Source organism: Saimiri boliviensis, chromosome 11, assembly GCF_048565385.1.
Source record: "Saimiri boliviensis isolate mSaiBol1 chromosome 11, mSaiBol1.pri, whole genome shotgun sequence".
Lineage (NCBI taxonomy): Eukaryota > Metazoa > Chordata > Mammalia > Primates > Cebidae > Saimiri > Saimiri boliviensis.
Window position 1 is genome coordinate 9029067 of NC_133459.1, and position 23570 is coordinate 9052636.

Here is a 23570-nt window from a genome sequence, read left to right on the forward strand (position 1 = left end):
CAACTCATTTAGCCTCTATGAAACTAGTCCGGCTCCCAATCCCAGTTTCTGGAGCTCTGTGCCCGTGATGGGCCCGTCTTTTGCCTCACCTTCCCGTGCAGCCAGCCAGCTGGCTGTGCCTTCCACTCCCCTCAGTCCTCACAGTGCAGCCTCTGGAACTGCTGCAGGAAGCCAGCCCTCATCCCCGCGGTATCGCCCCTATACTGTCACTCACCCGTGGGCATCCTCAGGTGTCTCTGTTCTGTCAACCTCCCCAAGTCCCCCTGCTCTCACCAGTAACCCTCAAGCAGTGCCCACCAGCAGTTCCAGACAGAGGCCCAGCAACACGGGTCCACCCCTACCACCCGCCTCACCCAGTGCCACGAACAGACGCCCCTCCTCCCTGAGGATCTCTCCTAGGTATTTATCCCACAGGAGACTTGCGTGTGTGTTTGCTGTGCAGGGAAAGGAGATTAACACAGTTTGGAAGAACTGCTGTGTGACACTGACTCTGTTTAATTGTTGTCGTTTTGGGTCATTAACCTGTGTGGCTAACTAGTTTGGTAGGCACGTACCCTGAGATAATGCCGGAAAGTTTGGATTGCTCTCTTATGAGTCCCTTTCTTCCCTTTGAGAGTTGGGGGTCACAGGAACCCTTTTTGGCTTTTTGTCCTGTTGCCAGTGGTAATTGAAATGGAGTCAGACTAACAGGGTGTGGGAGCAAATCTGGGCCTGGTGTTTTTTACTTCTGGTGAGTGGGGTGGGTCGGTTCATGCCCTGACACGTTGAGTTTTCGTTACGCATAAGTTCAGTCTCTTAGAAGGAAGCAGTATCAGAATTCCATGAATCCAGTGGCCCCTTCTCTCAAATGTTCCTATGTGTGTTTCTGTAATTTAGGTGAATTATGTTTCTGCATGTCAGTGGACAGAAGTTTCAGTGTAAGATTTATTTAAAAGGTCAGCATTTGTAAAAGTTTCTCCTCCTCTTGTTTTTCCTTTGTTCTCTGATGGCCTTTTTTGCTTTTGTTGTGGTAGTATGTACGACAATCCTTTCTCCTTCCTCTTCCTCGCACTTTCTGGGGACAGTAGTGATGAAGAAGATGAAGAAGATGATGATGATGGTGATGGTGATGGTGATGGTGATGATGAAGGTGGTGGTGGTGGTGATGATTTTTCTTGTGTCCAGTTTGGGTCCAGGTATCAGAGGAATGGAGTCTTACCCCTGCATGTGCATAGATGCTTAGGAACTAACTACTATAAGCTCTAACAAGGGGTGTGCTTTGAATCCAGGCAGGATAGGGTCAAATGAGGTGGGCTTGAGAGTATATTGACGTGTTCAGACCTTTTCATGGGATAAAGTAGCACATAGGAGAACTTCCTTCCTTTCTACCTTCCTTCCTTCCTTCCTTCCTTCCTTCCTTCTTCCCTCCCTCCCCTCCCTCCCCTCCCCTCCTCTCTCCTCCCCTTCCTTCCCCTCCCCTCCCCTCCCCTCCCCTTCCCTCCCCTCCCCTCTTATCTCTTTTTTCTTTTTCTTTTCTTTCTTTCTCTTTTTATTTTTTCTGACAAGAGTTTCACTCTTGTTACCCAGGCTGGAGTGCAATGGCACGATCTTCACTCACTGCAATCTCTGCTTCCTAGGTTCAAGCGATTCTCCTGCCTCAGCCTCCCAGGTAGCTGGATTACAGGCACCTGCCACCTCACCCAGCTAATTTTTGTATTTTTAGTAGAGACAGGATTATGCCATGTTGTCCAGGCTGGTCTTGAACTCCTGGCCTCGGGTGTTCTACCCTCCTCAGCCTCCCAAATTGCTCGGATTATAGGTGTGAGCCACCATACCTGGCCTGAGAATTTTTGTAGTTGTTACCTGGCAAGTTTGGAGGAAAACTTATGTATAATCATTATTTAAAAGCATGAAAACAGATTAAAGATCAGTCCTCAACTTTATCCACCTTTAGATATAAAATGAGAGACCCTTTATTTATCTATTGCAAGAATGTGATTGTGAACTACCAGATGTGTCAACTTGTACTCTCTCAGGCATGTTTTCTTAAGTACAGTTGCATGGATTGCTGCTATTTAGGAGTGGGAGAGGGGCTGGGATTTGATGTGTGTATGTATGTGTTCCCCTCTCTCCCTACCTCCCCAACCCCCGTTCACCCCCATAAAATTCAGTCTGGGCAATTCATCAAAGAGCATCCAAGGTCATACTGTCTGGTATAACTGTGATTCTGCTTTCATGTCTAGCCTTAAATTTCTCTAAACACTTCCTGGACCTCAGTGAAACCAGACCCCATTTGTTTAAAGAGCCTTTAAAATGACCACAGAGGCTGAAACATAGTTCCGGATATTGCAGAATGTTTACCCCTGAAAACCGAGTGAAAAACACTACTTGGGTTTGTAGGTGACTTTGGGCAAAGGAATATAACAGCACCTTCCTTCTAATCTTCTGACTCATTGTCTTACAATTTTGCTCTTAAATTGAAGTTTCCTCTGGACTGAGTTGGTGTTTGTACCCAGCACTGTTCAAAAATACCTCCAGGCTATAAACAGAGAATTAGGTACACTTCATTCAATTCGATGGTGTTCAGAAGAATCATCAGAGAACATACAAAGAGACAGAAGAATGTTGATACAAGGTTGAATATTGATTCAGGAAGGTTGATATTTGTATTATGTTGAACATTTTATCACTATTTCTCAAGTAAATTTCCCAGAGGTGAAAGTGTCTTTTTCATGTAGATAAAATCCTGTTGCATGATGATAGTAGTAAAGCAGGCATCCTTCCCAGGAATCAGTTTCCACAGGGTAAAAGTACTCGTTACCTGTTTTACTGTAAATGATCTGTAGGAGAAAGTCTCTCTCCTTGGCTTATTTAGTTGTGACTTTCTCTAACAACTATATCAGATTGTGTGCTGCTTTTATTAATACCTCTCTTTCTGGAGTTTTAACACCTCAACCTTGCCTCAGATCTAAATCCTCTACCTGCTAGGAGGAATAAAATTTACTGAGTGTATAAAAATAGCTACAAATACTCATGGAGCATTGTGCGCCAGATACGGGGTCAGCGCCGTGCAACGTCAGCTCCCTTACTCCTCGCTGTAGCCTGCTATGAGGAATCGTAGGGGAGGGGGAACGGACAAGAGGGTCAGAGTCACAGAACTGCATTCAGACCCCAGCATCCTGAATCCAGGCTCAGGTTCGTCACCACCACACTGTGCTGCCACCCACTTTTCCTTTTTGCCCAAATACGTCTTGTTCGCTTGTGCCTTACTACTGATTTTGCTGCCAAGAGTCTGTGCATGTACTCGGTTCCTTTGGCAAGGAAGTGCCAGCAATTCGCTCCTTAATTACAAAATGCCATCCCAGTCAGTTGTTATGTCCCTTGTTGGCTGTTACAGTGAATTGTGATCATCCAGATTTTGGCAGTTTATAGGTTCTTAGTTGATATGAAAAAAAGAATGCCACAGAATGGGTAAAAAATATGTAACTTTTTTTTTTTTTTTTTTTTGTTTGAGACGTAGTTTCGCTCTTGTTACCCAGGCTGGAGTGCAATGGCGCCATCTCGGCTCACCGCAACCTCCGCCTCCTGGGTTCAGGCAATTCTCCTGCCTCAACCTCCCGAGTAGCTGGGATTACAGGCAGGCGCCACCACGCCCAGCTAATTTTTGTATTTTTAGTAGAGACGGAGTTTCACCATGTTGACCAGGATGGTCTCGATCTTCTGACCTTGTGATCCACCTGCCTCGGCCTCCCAAAGTGCTGGGATTACAGGCGTGAGCCACGGTGCCGGGCCCTAAAAATACGTAACTATTTAAACATATAGAAGAACTGAGGGTTCTTCTAAGTAGGGTTAGAGCCAAGAAGAGCTAGCAAAAAATCTTGGTTTTTTTTGTTGTTGTTGTTGTTTGTTTGTTTGTTGGTTTTTGAGGCAGAGTCTTGCTTTGTCACCCAAGCTGGAGTGCTGTGGAGTGATCATGGCTCGCTGCAACCTCCACCTTCCAGGTTCAAGCAAATCTCATTCCTCAGCCTCCCGAGTATCTGGGATTACAGCCGCATGCCACCACACCCAGCTAATTTTTGTATTTTTAGTAGAGACGGGGTTTCACCATGTTGGCCAGGATGGTCTCAAACTCCTGACCTCAGGTGATCTGCCTGCCTTGGCCTCCCAAAGTCTCAAACTCCTGACCTTAGGTGTTCTGCCCACCTCGGCCTCCCAAAGTGCTGGGATTACGGGCGTGAGCCACCGCGTCCAGCTAAAACCTTGTAGTCGTCAGCAAAGAAATAGTATTTTCCTTCCCGCTTTCTAATTGATCTTCCCAAAATTTTGTTTACTCTGAAGTAAGCAATTTTAACACCCACTTCTTACCTGGTAAGACGAATCTCATAAAAGAAAGAATAATCAGGGGTTGGATCACTCTCTCCATCTGCTGGCCCAGCAGAGTTGATGCCTATTTATCTATTTATAGGGGTGATAATAAGGATTAATTTTAAAAAGGTAAAACAGTGCGCCTGTAGTCCCAGCTACTCAGGAGGCTGAGGCGGGAGAATTGCTGGAACCCAGGAGGCGGAGATTTCAGTGAGCTGAGGTTGTGCCACCGTACTCCAGCCTGGCACCTGGCGACAGAGCAAGACTCTGTCTCAAAAAAAAAAAAAAAAGGTAAAACATTCCTCCTATAATGTTTTGCAGACTTCGGAGAAAAGAAGTGTATGAGTTCTAAGGAACTGCTTTTTGCAGGAGTGGCAAAAGTGAGTGAAGTGAGAATTACCAGGTGTGAAAAGATAACTGTTAGATGCTGGGCTTAATGCATGGGTGATGAAATAATCTGTACAACAGACCTCCTTAACAGGAATTTGCCTGTGTAACAAACCTTCACATGTACCCCAAACCCAAAATAAAAGTAAATAAAAGTAAATCAATAAGTCAATAAATAAAAGCTGGAAGTTGATCTGGAAAAAAAAAAAAAGTATCTTGTGATAAAGATACCAGAGAGGTTATCCTGAGGAAAATGCTTCTAATTGTTTCCTAGGAAGCTGATGACTGGAAAGAAATTTGGTGGTTTTGTGTTTGTTTTGTAACTATGTAGATATTTCAGTGAAGGAGGTCAAATCTTGAAAGTCATGACCCTTATATGAGTAGACAAAGGGAAAATTAGTGAATAGTGAAAACATTGACATTCACCTACCTCTTTTTGCTGATTTTCACTGCTTGGGGATGAAACATAGAATTGATGGAAAAGAAATCCTTCTGGCTGGGCACAGTGGCAAGCACAGGTAATCCTACCACTTTGGAGACTGAGGTGGGAGGCTTGCCTGAGCCCAGGAGTTAGAGGCTACAAGTGAGTAATGATCATGCCACTGCACTCCAGCCTACTCCAGCCTGGGTGACAGAGTGAAACCCTCTCTCTGTCTGTCTTTCTCTCTAGTGAAACCCTGTCTGTCTGACACACACACACACACACACACACACACACACACACACACGAAACCTTCCACCACATGTATCCCTAAAATCCTCCAGTGATTTCCCTTCTCACACAGAGTAAAATCCAAAGCCTCTTATCATGGTCTACAAGGCCCTACATCTCATGTACACTCTATATACTACACACATACACACACACCCCATATGCTACACATGTGCACCCCACATCAAGCACACATCCACACACATGCCCCATTCGAACTTAATCTCCCTCTACTCTTCCCCTAGCTCATACACTGGGCTCCTGTTCTTTGCACGTAATAGTCCATCCTGCCTTAGGCCTTTGTACTTGTTTCTCCCCTTGGGACCACTCTCCCCTCCAGCTGGCTGTGTGGCTGGCTCCCTCACTCTCCTAATCTCTTTCAGAGGGTGGTCCCTGACCTCATTGTTTCACACATTATATAGAACACACATGCACTATGTCAGGCATGGTGGCTCACACCTGTAATCCCAGCACGTTGGGAGGCCAAGGCAGGCAGATCATGAGGTCCAGAGATCGAGATCATCCTGGCCAACATGGTGAAACCCCGTCTCTACTAAAAACACAAAAATTAGCTGGGCATGGTGGCATACGCCTGTAGTCCCAGTTACTCGGGAGTCTGAGGCAGGAGAATCGCTTGAACACAGGGGGCAGAGGTTGCAGTGAACTGAGATCGCACCACTGCACACCAGCCTGAGAGAGATGTCATCTCAAAAAAAAAAAAACCACACACACGTACACGTGCGCGCGTGCACGCGCATGCTGTCCCTCATCATCTGTCTGGTTTCGTGCACTATCCCAGGACCTACAGCAGTGCCTAGAACACAGAAGGTCTCTTAGTAACATTTATTAAATGAATTTATAGTGCTTAAACCTGCACAACTCTGACTTTGCCTTGCTATAAGAAAATGCAAGGCCAGCCACGGTGGCTAACACCTGTAAACCCAGCAGTTTGGGAGGCCGAGGTGGGCGGATCACCTTAGGTCAGGATTTCAAGACCAGCTTGGCCAACAGAGCAAAACCCCGTCTCTACTAAAAATATAAAAGTTAGCCACGTGTTGTGTCATGTGCCTATAATCCCAGCTACTAGAGAGGCTGAGGCAGGAGAATCACTTGAACCCAGGAGGTGGACATTGCAGTGAGCCAAGATCACACTACTGCACTCCAGCCTGGGCGACAGAGCAAGACGCTGTCTCAAAACAAACAAACAAAAACAAAAAACAAAAATGCGAATTCTGAAGTCCGCATTTGAGAGATCAGTAAATGGGAGGGTGCTTATAGAAGAAACTAGAAACAGAGTCCCTTTAAGGGCAAGTTTTACTGGTATATTTAAAATGGGATTCAGCCTGCACAGATCTGACGTGCGTGTAATTCCTAGGCACATTTTCACCGTGGCTTTGGAAGGATGCAGCTCTGTTTCCATTATGTGAAGTAATTACATGGTTACATTGGACTGCTAATGTAGTTATCAAAAAATGGTTTGCATATTTTCCCAGCAAGAGGCATAATTTTTTAGATGCTCTTAGGACTTAAATATGACATATTTCCAAGAATTTAGGATGTCACAGTTGTAAAAGCATCATGAATTTTGTAACAGCTTTCTGAGGGAAAATATTAAATACTGTTTTAAAAATTTAGAAATACATATATATGTATTTTTAGACAGAGTCTGGCTCTGTCTCCTAGGCTGGAGTGCAGTGGCATGATCTCAGCTCACTGCAACTTTCATCGCCCAGGTTCAAGCAAATCTCATTCCTGAGCCTCCCAATAGCTGGGATTACAGGTGTACGCCACCACACCTGGCTAATTTTTATGTTTTTATTAGAGACGGGATTTCACCACATTGGCCAGGCTGGTCTCGAACTCCTGACCTCAAGTGATCCACCCACCTCAGCCTCCCAAAGCGTAGAAATATTTCTTCATAGCATAAATGTATGCATGCAAACTATATACCACTTTCTCCTTCAGCGTCACACTCAAAATTTGAATCTACCTCTTTCAGTTTAAATCTAAAAATTCTTGTAAATCAGTTTTTGACCATTGCTTTTGACTTATGCTTATGTTAGTGAAACTGGCCACTTTTCTTACTTGTGATCATGATTTATTCTGGCGCCTTTAGGATTGATGTTAAAATTTTGACACATATTGACAAATACTGAGGTTGACGCTACATTTCCCATTTGGTTAAAGTTTTGTTTTACTTTTTCCCCCTCTCTTCAGAGTCAGCTTATTTGGTGCCTGGCTGGTGATCACCATGTTAGTCCATTTGCATTGCCATACAGAAAGGGCAATTTATAACGAAAAGAGGTTTAGTTGGCTCACGGTACTTCAGGCTGTCCAAGAAGCATGACAGCAGCATGTGCCTCTCGTGAGGGCCTCAGGAAGCTTCCACTCATGGCAGGAAGTGAAAGGAGGGTAGCAGGCAGGTCACATGGCGAGAGCAGGAACAACAGAGAGGAGCAGGATGTCCCAGACTCTTTTAAACAATCTCCTGTGAACTGAGTGAAAACTCACTCATCACCAAGGGGATGGGGCTAAGCCAATTGTGAGGTATCTGTGCCTCCATGATCCAGTCACCTCCCACTAGGCCCCAACTCCAACACAGGGGATTACATTTCAACATGAGATTTGGAGGGGACAAACATTAAGTGACAGTGAGGGTATAAAATTTAAGTTAAAATGAAGTGGGACGTATTGATAGGAATGGAAGTAATTTCAGTGGCAGTTGCATAAGCCAGTGCCATCCAAGCATGCTGAGTTCACATGCATGCTCACATGCTGGGTGTGGGTGCTGCATCAGACTGAGGCCTGGCAGCTGGCAAGGACCTATTGACATTAAACAGAAGATGCTTTTTGCCTGATGCAGTGACTCACGCCTGAAATCCGAGCACTTTGGGAGGCCGAGGCAAGGTGGATCACGAGGTCAGGAGATCAAGACCATCCTGGCCAACATGGTGAAGCACCATCTCTACCAAAATTACAAAAGTTAGCCAGACATGTTGGCATGTGCCTGTAATCCCAGCTACTCAGAAGACTGAGGCAGGAGAATCCCTTGAACTTGGGAGGTGGAGGTTGCAGTGAGCTGAGATTGTGCCACTGCACGCCAGCCTGGGTGACAGAGTGAGACTCCGTCTCAAAAAAAATAAAAAATTTTATAAAAAGATGCTTTTCTTCCCAGAAATGTAAAGATGTGAGAAAAATGGGGCTTATTATCAAGAAATAGCATCTCAGATTTTCATTTTAAACATGAGGCAGAGCTATTTTCATTGTCATCTGCAAGAGCTGCTCGTGAGAAAATTACCCTCAATTGTGTGTAGGTTCAAACCTGTTTTAGGAAAGTTCATCCTTACAAAGTGCAGTGAATATAGGCATGGAGCCATGAATGTCAGAGGCAGAGGAAGGATCACAGGTAGCTTGAAACTAACTAAAATTGCTGCAAGCAAAGATAGATATATATTTTTTCCCTTTCACGGGGTTCCCTGCACTGTTCCCACTGGTTGATGGCTTTTTCCGTTTGTCTTTGTACATGTTTTTCCTGTGCCTTATTACCGTACTCACTTTTCAGTTATCAAGCCAATCGGCAGATAGCAGATCCTGCCATTAATTAATAAAGTATACCAAAAAATTAGCTGCTATAAAGACACAATAATTGACCAGACACTGTGGCTCACGCCTGTAATCCCAGCACTTTGTGAGGCTGAGGTGTGTGGATCACTTGAAGTCAGGAATTTGAAACCATCCTGGCCAACGTGGTGAAATACCATCTCTACCAAAAATACAAAAATTAGCTGCACATGGTTGGTGAGCGCCTGTAGTCACAGCTACTTGGGAGGCTGAGGCAGGAGAATCGCTTGAATCCAGGAGGTGGAGGTTGCACTCAGTGAAGATCGCACCAGTGCTCTCCAGCCTGGGTGACAAAGCAAGACTCCATCTCAAAAAAAAAAAAGAAGCCGCAGTAATAAATTGCCTTTGTTTTTTTTGTTTTTGTTTTTTTGAGACAGAGTCTTGCTCTGTTGCCAGGCTGGAGTACAGTGGTGTAATCTCACATCACTGCAACCTCTGCCTCCCAGGTTTAAGTGATTCTCCTTCCTCAGCCTCCTGAGTAGCTGGGATTACAAGCACATGCCACCATGCCTGGCTAATTTTTCTATTTTTAGTAGGGAGAGGATTTTACCATGTTGGTCAGGCTGATCTTGAACACCTGACCTCGTGATCCGCCCGCCTCAGCCTCCCAAAGTGCTGGGATTATAGGCGTGAGCCACCACACCTGGCCTGCCTTTGTTTTTTAAGGGATCCCACACTGACCTGCCCAACCTCGTCATGACTCTGGTGAGGTGCTTTGTGGGTGGCTTAGTTACCTGCTCAGTCGGCAGGGAGCTGGCTGCCTTGTGCCTTCTCAGTCTCATTGCCTCCCTTCCCTTCCACCTGTCAGACTTATTTTATAGGTTGCTGGAGTTCAAATTTACTGGATTCTGGGCTGAATGCCTTGGATTTCAAAGTAGCTTTGTTTTCACCTTCTTACTGAAATACTTTAATGTCATACTTTTTTTTTTTTTTTTTTTTTTGATGCCAGGCTGGTCTTAAACTCCTGACCTCAAGTGATGTGCCCATCTTGGCCTCCTAGAAGTACTGGGATTACAGGCATGAGCCACTGTGCCCAGCCAATATCATAGTCGCTCTGTTGCCCAGGCTGGAGTGCGGTGGTGCGATCTCAGCTCACTGAAGCATCCACCTCCCAAATTCAGGAGATTCTCCTGCCTCAGCCTGCGGATTATCTGGGATTACAGGCACATGCCACCATGCCCAGCTAATTTTTTTGCATTTTTTTTTTTTTTTTTTTTTTTTTGAGACGGAGTTTCGCTCTTGTTGCCCAGGCTGGAGTGCAATGGCGCGATCTCGGCTCACCGCAACCTCCGCCTCCTGGGTTCAGGCAATTCTCCTGCCTCAGCCTCCTGAGTAGCTGGGATTACAGGCGTGCGCCACCATGCCCAGCTAATTTTTTGTATTTTGAGTAGAGACGGGGTTTCACCATGTTGACCAGGATGGTCTCGATCTCTTGACCTCGTGATCCACCCGCCTCAGCCTCCCAAAGTGCTGGGATTACAGGCTTGAGCCACCGCGCCCGGCTTTTTTTTTGCATTTTTAATAGAGATGGGGTTTTACCATGTTGGCCAGGCTGGTCTTGAATTCCTGTACCTCAAGTGATACAACCACATTAGCCTCCCAAAGTGCTGGGATTATCGACATGAGCCACTGCGCCCGGCCAGTATTCCAAGGTCAATTACCGGTATTTTTCCAAAAGTCTAAGGACAGTTATGTGCATACAGTTATGTGTCCCTTAACGAAGTGGATACGTTCTGAGAAATGCGTCGTTAGGCAGGTTGATCATTGTGTGAACATCATAGAGTAGACTTACACAAACCTAGATGGTACAGCCTACTATACACCTGGGCTATGTGGTATATAGCCTGCTTCTCTTAGGCTAAGAACCTGCACAGCATGTTAGTGTACTGAACACGGTAGGCAATTAGAACATATGTTGAGTATGTGTATATCTAGACATATCTAAATATGGAAAAGATACGATACAAATGTGGCTTTGTAACTTGTGGAAACTTTATGGTATATGTGGTCCATTATAGACTTAAACTTTGTTATGTGGCACGTGTTCCAAACGTGTTCCAAAATTAGTTACGCATATCTGTCTTTCTGTAAAGCGTGTCAATTCCTCTTGGTCCTGTTAGTTTTTAGACATTAATTATATGTTCTGGGTTGAAGTAGAGATGTATCACCTGATATTCCCATACTTTTTTTCTTTTTTGTTTTATTTTTTGAGACAGCGTCTCTCTCTGTCACCCAGTCAGGAGTGCAGTGGCATGATCTCAGATCACTGCAACAACTTCCTCCAGGTTCAAGTGATTCTTGTGCCTCAGCCTCCTAAGTAGCTGGGATTACAGATGTGCACCATCACGCCCAATTGATTTTTGTATTTTTAGTAGAAACAGGGTTTCGCCATGTTGGTCAGGCAGGTTTTCAACTCCTGGCCTCAAGTGATCCACCTGCCTTGGCCTACCAAAGTGCTGGATTACAGACGTGAGCCACTGTACCTGGCCATATTCCCATTCTTTATCATCGCTGTATGTAGTTTTTGTTGCTAAGTTTATGTTTTCTCATTTCCTTCAATTTAGTACTCCTTACTTTCTCCTTTGTTGTAATTAATCCCTGTGTATCTTTTATATGTATCAAATCAATTTGTGAGTTAAACACCAGATTTGTTATGTGGCCTGTCAATGGTTGATTTTAACTTTGTTTAATTTCCTCAAATTCAACCCTTGTGATTATATTTGGTTTTTGTCTCAGAGGATAGTTATTACTAATATAACAGTACTTCACATCGCATGCTGCTTATATTTTACAAAGCACCTCCATGTTACTTCACTGAAGCCCCACTGTAGAAGACATAGAGGTTCTAGGTTCAGGTAACAAGTGAACAATGGGGTTGAGACTAGAACCCACATCTGGTTACTCCTAGTACAATATTTTTGTTCTGTCGTTTACTGCTTTGCCTTTTTCACTCATAGTTTTGGAGGTGTTTATGTTGATAGCAAATATGTTCATGTCTCCTCCTAACTGGACAGTTTTCTTAAGCTCTGGTTCTCTTGCCAAGTGCTAGATGAGGGCTTTTGAGATCTACAGTAGAAGTCACAAAGATGAGGGCTATTTCGTTAGTCTATAACTTCTGAACAGTTTGATTACAGCAGCAGCATAGTGTCTGGCTTTAACCTACAGGTCTCTGAGTGATGCCCTTCTTTTTGGTTAACGTGCCTGTGATGTCTCTTCGAGTGCTTAACGCTTGGTAGCAGTTCCTAGTGCTTCTGGTTTAATAAGTTGCCATCTGCAGAAAGATAAAATCCCCTTCTTAGGTCCCTAAAATGTTACTAAAAGTTGCTCTTGTTGGATTTGGAGCAGGTGAAACAAGCAGTCAGGATGAATCTTGGCCGCATGGGTATTTGTGCTTTGTTAGGTGTGCAGGGATCCTAACAGGCTTTCTGCTGCAGAAACGCGAACTCTGCCAAAAATAATCAAGAGACAAGAGTCATAATTTCTTTATATCTTCTCCAAAGTTTGGGAGCCTCTGGTGGAGCAAGTAATTGGGATTCCTACAGTGACCATTTCACCATTGAAACCTGCAAAGAGACAGATATGCTGAACTACCTCATCGAGTGTTTCGACCGAGTTGGAATAGAGGAAAAAAAAGCACCAAAGGTAATATGAAATGGATTCACTTAAAATTTAAAAAAAGCCTAGTTATTGTTTGATTATCCCCACCCCTGGAGCATTCATTTATTTATTCGATCAGTAAAGTCATTATTGAACATTTGCCATGTGCCAGGCACAGCACTGGGAACTTAGGATGTGTCAGTGAACAAAACGGATTCCTGCCCTTGTGGAACTCACATTCTCGTGGAGACGGCCAAGGTGTGAACCCAGGTGGCTTGGCTTCAGAGTTCTCTCTTGACCACACTGTAGCTGGGTACCACCAATGACTCATATGGCCCTGATAATTCTGCTGGTTTGTTATAATGAGCAACACTATGGAGCCTCTGTAGATTTGCCAAGGACTGTGCCAGGTCTACTTTGGCTCGTATCTGCATAGTTGCGCTGTTAGTACAGCGAAGCCTGGCATTCTTTTTCCATTGTATGAATAAGCAAATGACCCTCAGAGAGACTACTTGTCCACAGTCACATAAATAATCAGTTGCAAGGCTGGGCTTAAACTCAGTAAGCTACCCTTTTCCCATCACTTCTTTGGACTGGATTCATTGTTTTCTCATTTTATTCCTATTTCACTTTCTGATTGTAGTTTTACATTAGAAACTGATTGGTTGTCCACGGTTTAGTTTCATATTTGTAAAGCACCCTCTTTGAGCTTTGTCATACTTAACCTTAGCAGAAGCAAAATGAGTGGGCATCTCTCCAAAGTTTTTTGGTTTTTGTTTTTTGAGCTGGAGTCTCGCTCTGTTGCCAGACTAGAGTGCAGTGGCACTATCTCTGCCCACTGCAGCCTCCCCCTCCTGGGCTCCAGCAATTCTCCTGCCTCAGCCTCCTGAGTAGCTGGGATTACAGACATCTCCCACCACACCCAGCTAATTTTTGTATTTTTTTAGTAGAGATGGGGTTTCACCATGTTGGCCAGGCTGGTCTCAAACTCCTGACCTCAAGTGATCCTCTCACCTTAGCCTCCCAAAGTGCTGGAATTACAGGTGTGAGCCACTGTGCCTGACCTCCCAAGTTCTTAAGTGTGAGTTTGGTCACCTCAGACTTATGCTTCTTTCTTCTCTGACATTAATTTCTGCAGAGGCAGTATACTTAGAAGGCATAGTTACTGTAGCTCATTCACTAAGAATAAAGGAAGAAGAAAGCACGCTGTTTACTGATGGTCCATCTCTTTTATCTGTTGTTTTTACAGCACGAAATTGTAAAAACAATTTTCTTTGTTTTTGTTTCTTGTTGACCTCGCTTCTACCTTTCCTTTTCAGATGTGCAGCCAGCCAGCAGTCAGCCAGCTTCTGAGCAACATCCGCTCACAGTGCATATCCCATACTGCTTTAGTACTACAAGGCTCCCTGACACAGCCCAGGTATGAAGGCCAATGACGCACTTGATGTTAGCAGGCAGAAGGCCCTAGTCAGCAGTGGACATCAGGCTTCCCAGCCATTCTTACACCACCTTGGATAACTCCCGTCTTCACCTGTAAAATGAAGGTCCCTTTCCTTCCCTAAAATACCGTGAAAATAAAACACTCCTTTCTCCCTCATCTTCTAAAGTAGTGTAAAGCATATTTTAAAAAGAAAATTGTTATGTTTGAAGAATTCTGCCTGCTTTTTGAAATAGACTCTGTTGAAATATGTGGACAAGCAAGGCAGAAAATTAGTAACTGACTGCACAGCCCCTGCCTAAAGTTGACGGAGGTTTTTGATAAAATGTGTGGAGTATCACCTTCCATGTGCAACAGTCAGTTTCTGTTATTGAGTAATAAAGAAGAATAATGGAGTGGATAGCTTAGGAATCCAACCAAAGTGCTACATTATTTGCTTCTGAGAATCCCATAAAGGTTACACATTTTTGTTTTAGTTTTAGTTTTAGTTTTAGTTTTTTTGAGATACTCACTCTGTTGCCCGGGCTGGACTGTAGTGGCATGATCTTGGCTTCCTGTAACCTCTGCCTCCCAGGTTCAAGTGATTCTCTTTCCTCAGCTTCCCAAGTAGCTGGGACTACAGGCATGTGCCACCATGCCTGGCTAATTTTTTTTTTTTGTATTTTTAGTAGAGACAGGGTTTCATCGTGTTCACCAGGATGGTCTCCATCTCTTTACCTCTTGATCCGCTCCCCTTGGCCTCCCAAAGTGCTGGTATTACAAGCATGAGTCACCGCGCCCGGCCTATTTTGGTCTTTAAAATTCTTTTTCTTTGGTGGCTCAAGCCTGTAATCCCAGCACTTTGGGAGGCCGAGGCGAGTGGATCATGAGGTCAAGAGATCAAGACCATCCTGGTCAACATGGTGAAATCCCGTCTCTACTAAAAATACAAAAAATTAGCTGGGCATGGTGGCGCGTGCCTGTAATCCCAGCTACTCAGGAGGCTGAGGCAGGAGAATCGCCTGAACCCAGGAGGCGGAGGTTGCGGTGAGCCGAGATCGCGCCATTGCACTCCAGCCTGGGTAACAAGAGCGAAACTCCGTCTCAAAAAATAAATAAATAAAAAAAATTCTTTTTCTTTGCCTCTCAGTCTTCTAAAGTTTGCAGGGTTTTTTTTTTTAGTGATGTATATTTCATTTCTTTTATATAAGAAATATCTAAAGGAAAAAGTTTACATTTAAAAGTTGAGGCCAGGCGTGGTGACTCACACCTGTAATCTCAGCACTTTGGGAGGCTGAGGCTGGTGGATCACCTGAGGTCAGGAGTTTGAGACTGGCCTGGCCAACGTGGTGAAATCCCATCTCTACTAAAAACCAAAAAACTTATCCTGGCATCTTGGCCCACACCTGTAATACTGGCTACTCAGACACTGAGGCCAGAGAATCACGTGAACCCAGGAGCTGGAGGTTGCAGGAAGCCAAGATCACGCCACTGTACTTTAGCCTAAGTGACAGAGCAGGGCTCCATCTCAAAAAATAAAAATAAAAATAAAATAAATAAAGTAAAAGTTTACAGGCCAGGCTCACGCTTGTAATCCTGGCACTTTGGGCGGATTGCCTGAGCTCAGGACTTCAAGACCAGCCTGGGCAACACGGTGAAACCCCGTCTCTGCTAAAAATAGAAAAAATTAGCTGGGCATGGTGGCATGCACCTGTAATCCCAACTACTGGGGAGGTTGGGGCACGAGAATCACTTGAACCCAGAAGGTGGAGGTTGCAGTAAGCCAGGATCACTACTTCACTCCAGCCTGGGCAACAGAGCAAGACTGTCTCAAAAAATAAGAAGAAATGAATAATATAAAAGTTTACAAACATAATGTTACATTTATTTATGCTAGCTGTTCTTACATAATTTTCTGTGCTATATGTTTTTGAAACTTTTCCAAAAGAAGGAAAATTATATACATGTACCAAAACTTTGAAAAACATCCCATGATTAAAATTAATGACTTTTTAAAAGTCCTCAGCCACTACAATTTTTTTTTCTCCCGAATTTGGATGAGGTATAAAAAAGTAAAAGAAACATATAATGCGGCCAGGCATGTTGGCTCACGCCTGTGATCTCAGCACTTTGGGAGGCCGAGACAGGCGGATCACCTGAGGTCAGGAGTTCAAGACCAGCCTGACCAATATGGTGAAACCCCATCTCTACTAAAAACATAAAAATTAGCTGGGCCTGGTGGTGGGCATCTCTAATCCCAGCTACTCGAGAGGCTGAGGCAGGAGAATTGCCTGAACCCGGGAGGCAGAGATTGCAGTGAGCCAAGATCATGCCATTGCATTCCAGCCTGGGCAAGAGTGAGATTCCATCTCAAAAAAAAAAAAAGAAACATATAATGCTTTTTTTTTTTTTTTAAGAGATAGGATCTCACTCTATTGCCTAGGCTAGAGTGCTCACTATAACCTCAAACTCCTCCTGGGTTCAAGCAGTTCTCCTGCCTTGGCCTCCCAAGTAGCTAGGACTACAGGCACACAGTCTTGGCCAGTTAATATTTTCTTTTGTGTAGAGACAGAGTCTTGCTGCATTGCCCAGGCTGTTCTTCAACTTCTGGCCTCAAGTGATCCTCCTAACTTGGCCTCCCAAAGTGCTGGGATTGCAGGCCTGAGCCACCGTGCCTGGCCATGCTTCCTTTATTCAGTGCTTCATTTTTAAAGGGCTCTATGTAGGAAAAGATGAAGTCTTTGAAACTTCCCATAGTATCTCATTAAAAAGACTAAAAGTGATTACTGTTGGTAAGAAGGGTTAGCTTTTGCCTGAAACTATCTTGCAGAATGTTTGGGAGATGTCAAGTTTGACTTTTGACTGGGCAGTTGTTGCTGACATGACATTTCACGTGATTCTGTAGTGAGTTGACTTCATCACCGTCCCTAATGTTCATGGGTCCACAGGTCCTTGCAGCAGCCGTCCTTCCTAGTGCCGTATATGCTGTGTAGGAATCTCCCATATGGCTTCATTCAGGAACTGGTGAGAACCACTCACCAGGATGAAGAAGTGTTCAAGCAGGTACGGTCATATGAGTTTGCTCTTGCAAATTTTAGCCTGAGAGCCTCTATGCCAAGGCTAATTTCTGAATACACCATATATTGAAAACTTCTGCCTGAATTCAAACATCCATGTGTCAGATGCTTAGAGACAAGGCCAACCCAAGATTCTTTTGAAGAAATCGCATTGACAGCTGCATTCTTCAAATCATGTGTCCATTTCAATGAATCAGTCAAACATCTAGCTTTTAAACAAGGTCTACAATAGGTACTTTGGGCAATAAGAAAAAAATATATACGGCCCTGTTCCTGATTTCAAGGAGCTTTTAAAACAAGCATACCCAGAGACAGCATAAGGCATGATATGCATTTGCCAGATAAATAGTATCAAAAATTTATTCTCTGAATTTGTAAGATTAATAACTTAACTATATTAGCTCATTGGCAGCCTGCATGCCACATAGAATATTTGTCTTCATCCCACTAGACTAGAAAAGATGGCTCATATCTTACTAATTATTTCATTGGGTATTTATACATGTTTTTGGTATCTTACTGTGTAAAGCCAAGTGAAAATGCAGATATGTAGTGCTTAGAAATAAAGCTGCATATATAGTCTTGAAGATGAAAGTCATTAACATTACTGTTTTAAGGAGCTGTTTGGGAAAGTAAGCACTTTGCCTTAGCAGCTTTTGCACCAGTTTTTTTTTCCCTGATGAAAGGGTTTTTATCAAATTTTCTTACAGTTTGCTGTATCATCACTTCCTTTTTTGTGACTACAGAGAATAACAGAGGCAATAGCTATAATTGGTATGATTCCTTTCACTCTGTTTTATACCTAAGATTATTTATAACTGTTAATTTTGAAACCTTTGAATTCTTGGGAATTGTGTTTTCATTAGCCTTCAAAATATTTGTAAAAGAAGCAGCCAGGATTCAAGAATAAAAATTCCAGTAGTGTTATGTACTCTGTCTGGAATTCACTGTTTATCTTAAATGATGATGTTATTGACTTATGGAAATATTAATGGAAACATAGTGAGCTTTTCTTCTCTAGAAGGATAAGTGAACTCAGGAAAATAAATCACTGTCTTGGAAGGTTTAAGAGATGCACTGCGTTAGAGATGTAATGGGCAGTAATTAGAATATTCTTCCTATTCAAGAAGACATTACTTGAGGAATCGAGTAGTTCTCGCTATGTAAAATCAGCCCAGTGAACATCTGTAAGGGGTGTATTGAGCCTACTTTGTTCATAAACAAGCCTACACAGGAGGTCATAAAATGACCTCTGAGTGTCTTCTGTTTGTTTTTTCCCCGTCACCAGCATTTAAATTTAGGTAAAATTCATGTAACATCAAATCTCCTTTTACTTATTTATTTATTTATTTTTTGAGACCAAGTTTCACTCTTGTTCCCCAGGCTGGAGTACAATGGCGCGATATTGGCTCACTGCAACCTCCACCTCCCGGGTTCAAGCAATTCTCATGTTTCAGCCTCTGAGTAGCTGGGATTACAGGCACCTGCCACCATGCGCAGCTAATTTTTTGTATTTTTAGTAGAAACAGGGTTTCACCAGGTTGGCCAGGCTGGTCTTGAATTGCTGATATCAGGTGATCTGCCCACCTCAGCCTCCCAAAGTGCTGGAATTGCAAGCATGAGCCACCACACCCGGCCTCAAACCACCATTTTGAAGTGTACAATTCAGTAACATTTACGACATTCACAGTGTTATACGACCACCACAGACCTATTTATTTATTTATTTAGAGGCGGAATCTCCTTAGGCTGGAGTGCAGTGGCTCAGTCTCGGCTCACTGCAACCTCTGCCTCCTGGTGATTCTCCTGCCTCAGCCTCCCAAGTACCTGGGGTTACAGGTGCACAACACCATGCCCAGCTAATTTTGCATTTTTAGTAGAGACAGGGTTTTGGCATGTTGGCCAGGCTGGTCTTGAACTCCTGGCCCCAAGTGATCCGCCCACCTCAGCCTCCCAAAGAGCTGGGATTACAAGTATGAGCCACAGCACCTGGCCCAGATCTGTTTATTTTTAATCCCAGAATTCTGCTGCCTTTTCAGCCACTCAGTGTTGACTCCTCATTGTCTTTTCTTATATGCTACCATGTGTTTTATCTAGAGAGGAATGATAACTGGGATGGAACTGAAAAACAGCATTTTACCTTTTTATCTTAAAAGAGTAGCAAATGTGAATTATTAAATCTTTGACTGAAATTTCTACCTCCTTTTAATGTTTGCAAGATGTTCACATCTAAATTAATAAATAACAGCTAGAATTTAGGAGTAGAGGTTGACAGTATTTTTAAATCAGTTCTGGGAGGCATTCATTTGAAACTGAAGAATTTATTTAAAATATATAGGTCAGGCCAGGCATGGTAGCTCATGGCTATAATCCTAGCATTTTGGGAGGCCGAGGCAGGCAGATCTCCTGAGCTCAGGAGTTTGAGACCAGGCAGGGCAAACCCCATCTCTACTCAAAATACAAAAAATTAGCCAGGCATAGTGGTGCATGCCTGTAGTCCCAGAGAACTACAGGCTGGGGGCAGGAGAATCTCTTGAACCCAGGAGCTGGAGGCCGCATTGAGTCAAGATTATGCCACTGCACTCCATCATGGGCGATAGAGGAAGACTCTGTCTGAGGAAAAAAAAAGAAAAAGATTATGCTTAGTCATATTTTGCCTATTATAAATGACACCCTAATTGCACCAAAGGATAACTATATAAGAAAGTGTAATTACATTTTACTTGTAGCATTCCTGAAAAACATATTTGGAGATTTTTCAGGATGACCAATTATGAAGTTTATTTTTGGTGATTCTGGAACCTCTGTTAGTCTTTTCTTCTTGATTACAATTTTGGCATTCCCCAAGGCCACACCTGAGTGTGACTTCTCCATTTTTATCTGGCTCATAAGAGTGAGTTACTTCTACCCTGATTGTTCAAATTGCAAACACCATAGAATGGGTCAGGCGCAGTGGCTCACGCCTGTAATCCCAGCTCTTTGAGAGGCCGAGGTGGGTGGATCACAAGGTCAGGAGTTCAAGACCAGCCAAGCTGACATAGTAACCTTGTCGCTTCTGAAAATACAAAAAATTAGCCAGACGTGCTGGCGGGCACCTACAATTGCAGCTACTCAGGAGGCTGAGGCAGGAGAATCACTTGAACCCAGGAGGTGGAGGTTGCAGTGAGCTGAGATCATGCCATTGCACTCCAGCCCAGGTGACAGAGTGAGACTCTGTCTCCAATAAAACAAAACATAGAATGATCTCCTCCAGAGCTGTGTTGATATCTCAAAACACTCCACGAACACTTTGTCATCCAGGGCCCTTTATATATATATATACTGTGCTCTTTAAATTATTAAAGTGCTCAGTATCATAGGATGAAATTAGTAGGAAAGGGAATTTTTTAAGTTTTCTAGTGGCTACATGGTATACTCCTGTTACAACTTGTTGGCATTCAGATTGTCAGCTGTTGTTTACAACATTTTCTATTAAATGTTATTAACCTTAAATTCCAACCAACTCCCTAAATGTGTTGATCAGTGAATACATTGTGAAATTTGAAAGTGAGCTAGGCTGAGTAAGTTTTGCGTGGTGTTCCTATGTATTAATCATAAACATATAAAAGCAGATTTGAGTTCCTTTAAGTGCCAGTAGCAGGTTAATGTATTCGTTACACTATATGTGGAGGTAAGGCTTTCTAACTAAAGCTTTCTTTTTCAATTTCAACATTCACCCATTAGCTCTTCGCTCTAAATTAAGTTTAATGTAATAATAATATTCATTGTTGGTCTGTTTATCGTTTTCCTCAAAATAAACAGGGAAAGGCTTTAAAAAAATATTGATAGAGGGCTGGGCGCCATGGCTCACACCGGTAATTCCAGCACTTGGGGAGGCAAGGCAGGTGGACCACAAGGTCAGGAGTTTGAGACCAGTGTGGCCAACATGGTGAAACCTAGTCTCTACTAAAAATACAAAATTAGCTGGTGTGGTGAAGGGCGCCTGTAGTCCCAGCTACTTGTGAGGCTGAAGCAGGAGGCTGAGGCAGGAGAATTGCTTGAACCCAGAGACAGAGGTTGCAGTGAGCCGAGACCTCGCCATTGCACTCCAGCCTGGGCAACGGAGTGAGACTCTGTCTCAAAAAAAAATTGATAGATGTGAGGAAATATTGGAACATTTACTTGAATTTTTTTAAACAGGTTATAGATGCTTGGTAATCAAGAACATACTGGTTGCCGAGATGTGCAGAATTTAGTTGAGTAGAGCGAGGACCCCTGGAGAGTCCTTTAGCAGGCTCCCAGTTTATGGGTTTTGTTGAATTACAGGGAGTCCTGTCAGGGTATTGGAGTTCATCAAAATCTTCTTCTGGAGAATTCAGCTGTATTACCATAGGGTTAGCCTTGAAAGAACAGGTCTAAACTCTGGCAGAATTCTAGACTTTTATATGCAAAAAAGCTTTTCCCTGGGGAAGAAACGCAGCTGCCTGGACTTTCAGTTCTAGCACCTTGTTTGTCATGCTTCCCATTCTTAGATTCTCTTAAACTTATATTTCTGATTTTGTTTTTTTTTTCTTATAGATATTTATCCCCATTTTACAAGGCCTGGCTCTTGCTGCCAAAGAGTGCTCCCTCGATAGTGACTACTTTAAATACCCCCTCATGGTAAAGCTTTGTTCTTTTTTCTTTAACTCATTCAATCGATGTTTTCCTTTCAGATTATTTTGACATACCCTTTTCTTTCAGGTTAATGATCAACCTTGTTTTCACATTTAAAACATGAAATCACTGTGTTGGCCATGCAGTGTTTGGTGTGCAGTGAGATGTGTCAGTGAAGACAGTTAGCAGCCTGGTACTTATTCACCTATCCAAGCTGTAGACAGGAGTTAGTGATGCGCTTATTACCATGGACTTTGCCATATCATACAGCTTATGAAAAAGATAACTATTGTGGTATCCTTTTGATTCTCTTCACAATGAACATACCATACTTTGGATGAAATTTTGTCATTTTTTAAAAAAACAAAAATGGCTGGGTACAGTGGCTCACGCCTGTAATCCCAACACTTTGGGAGACCAAGGCGGGCAGATCACGAGGTCAGGAGTTTAAGACCAGCCCAGCCAACATAGTGAGTGAAACCCTGTCTCTACTAAAAATACAAAAATTAGCTAGGCATAGTGGTGCACAACTCTAGTCCCAGCTATTCGAGAGGCTGAGGCAGGAGAATCGCTTGAACTGGGCAAGTAGAGGTTGCAGTGAGCCAAGATCGTGCAACTGCACTCCAGCCTGGACACCAGAGCAAAACTGTCCCCCCACCCCCCCAAAAAAAACCTATTAAAAATGTAAATTAACAGCAAAGTTGTACATACTAAGAAAACTAATACAGTTTTATCTTTATGTGTTCACTTTGTGCAGAAAATCTCACGTAACTCTCTTGTTCACCTTCCCTGTTTCCTAAAACCATACGCTTCGTCTGTAGGCTTTAAGTGGGAAGCAAAAATCTGCTTAGCTCTTGAAGGCACCAGAGCAAGTGTAAATCGTGGACAGAAGTTTCAGCTAGATTCCCATGGGGGGACTTGACTGTTGTGGAAACGCTGAAACTAGAATGAAAATTCGAAGCCCTTTTCTTTTCTGAATTTGCTTATTTGAAATTTTGGGGAGAAAAATATTTTGAAGTATTACTGAATATTTTTCATTGCAGAAATACAAAGGAAAAAATATCAAAATGAAATTAGTTTATTTTGTGTATAAATTAAGTCTTACATAAATTGAGACCATGATTAAGTTGTTTTTCTTACTATATTTGTTTAACTCATTCCACTGATTGGATTCCATTATACCGTGAATTTATTACTGAGTATCTGTTCTGTGCTAGACCTGGGGATTCAGAAGCTAGGAAGACAAGGTCCCCCTCTCCTCAAGGCTACTGCAAAAACAAGAGCTACAGCACAACAGTTGAACAGATACTGTGATAAATGCTAAAACAGCCGGACACAAAGCGTGCATTTATCTATTTTAAAAAATTCAAACCTATCATGACACTAAAGGGCTACAAGAATGCTGGGAAATTAGAAGGTGAAACCAGAATTCCTACTTTAAAAAAATAATTTTGAGTGGATTTATGCCAGAGCTCTTTCCATTGTACATGTTACTAGGGCTCCTGATAAAATTTTTTGAATCCTGATGTATTGTTCTGCCTGTGACAGATGAAAGGAAGTGAAATAATCTGATTGTTTGAGTTCAGTGATGAAGTATTTTAGTGAACACTAATTATCACAGTATTATATAAATGTTCCTTCATGGGATTGTTGGCTTTTGGGTTTTGGTGTGAATTAGCTTGATGTTTCAGTGAGGAGCTTTTAGCATCTGATACCAACAAATTGTCCTTTTGGTCAAAAGACAGAGGCCTCCATTGTGGTAGACAGTGATTTCATTTTG

General features: G+C 43.0%; 1 protein-coding gene across 2 annotated transcripts in view; it reads left to right on the forward strand.

Moving 5' to 3' along the window:
• The window catches only part of UBE4B (ubiquitination factor E4B), a 153857-nt gene that overhangs the window by 74261 nt on the left and 56026 nt on the right, over positions 1–23570 (forward strand). Inside the window, exons 7-12 of one of the 2 annotated variants that reach the window (XM_074380045.1) lie at positions 13–399; positions 1014–1175; positions 12565–12706; positions 13981–14081; positions 17027–17141; positions 21713–21796. In XM_074380045.1, coding sequence (XP_074236146.1) covers positions 13–399; positions 1014–1175; positions 12565–12706; positions 13981–14081; positions 17027–17141; positions 21713–21796 — 991 coding nt within the window. The remainder of the gene's footprint in view (positions 1–12; positions 400–1013; positions 1176–12564; positions 12707–13980; positions 14082–17026; positions 17142–21712; positions 21797–23570) is intronic. The other variant, XM_039473879.2, reaches the window with a different exon arrangement.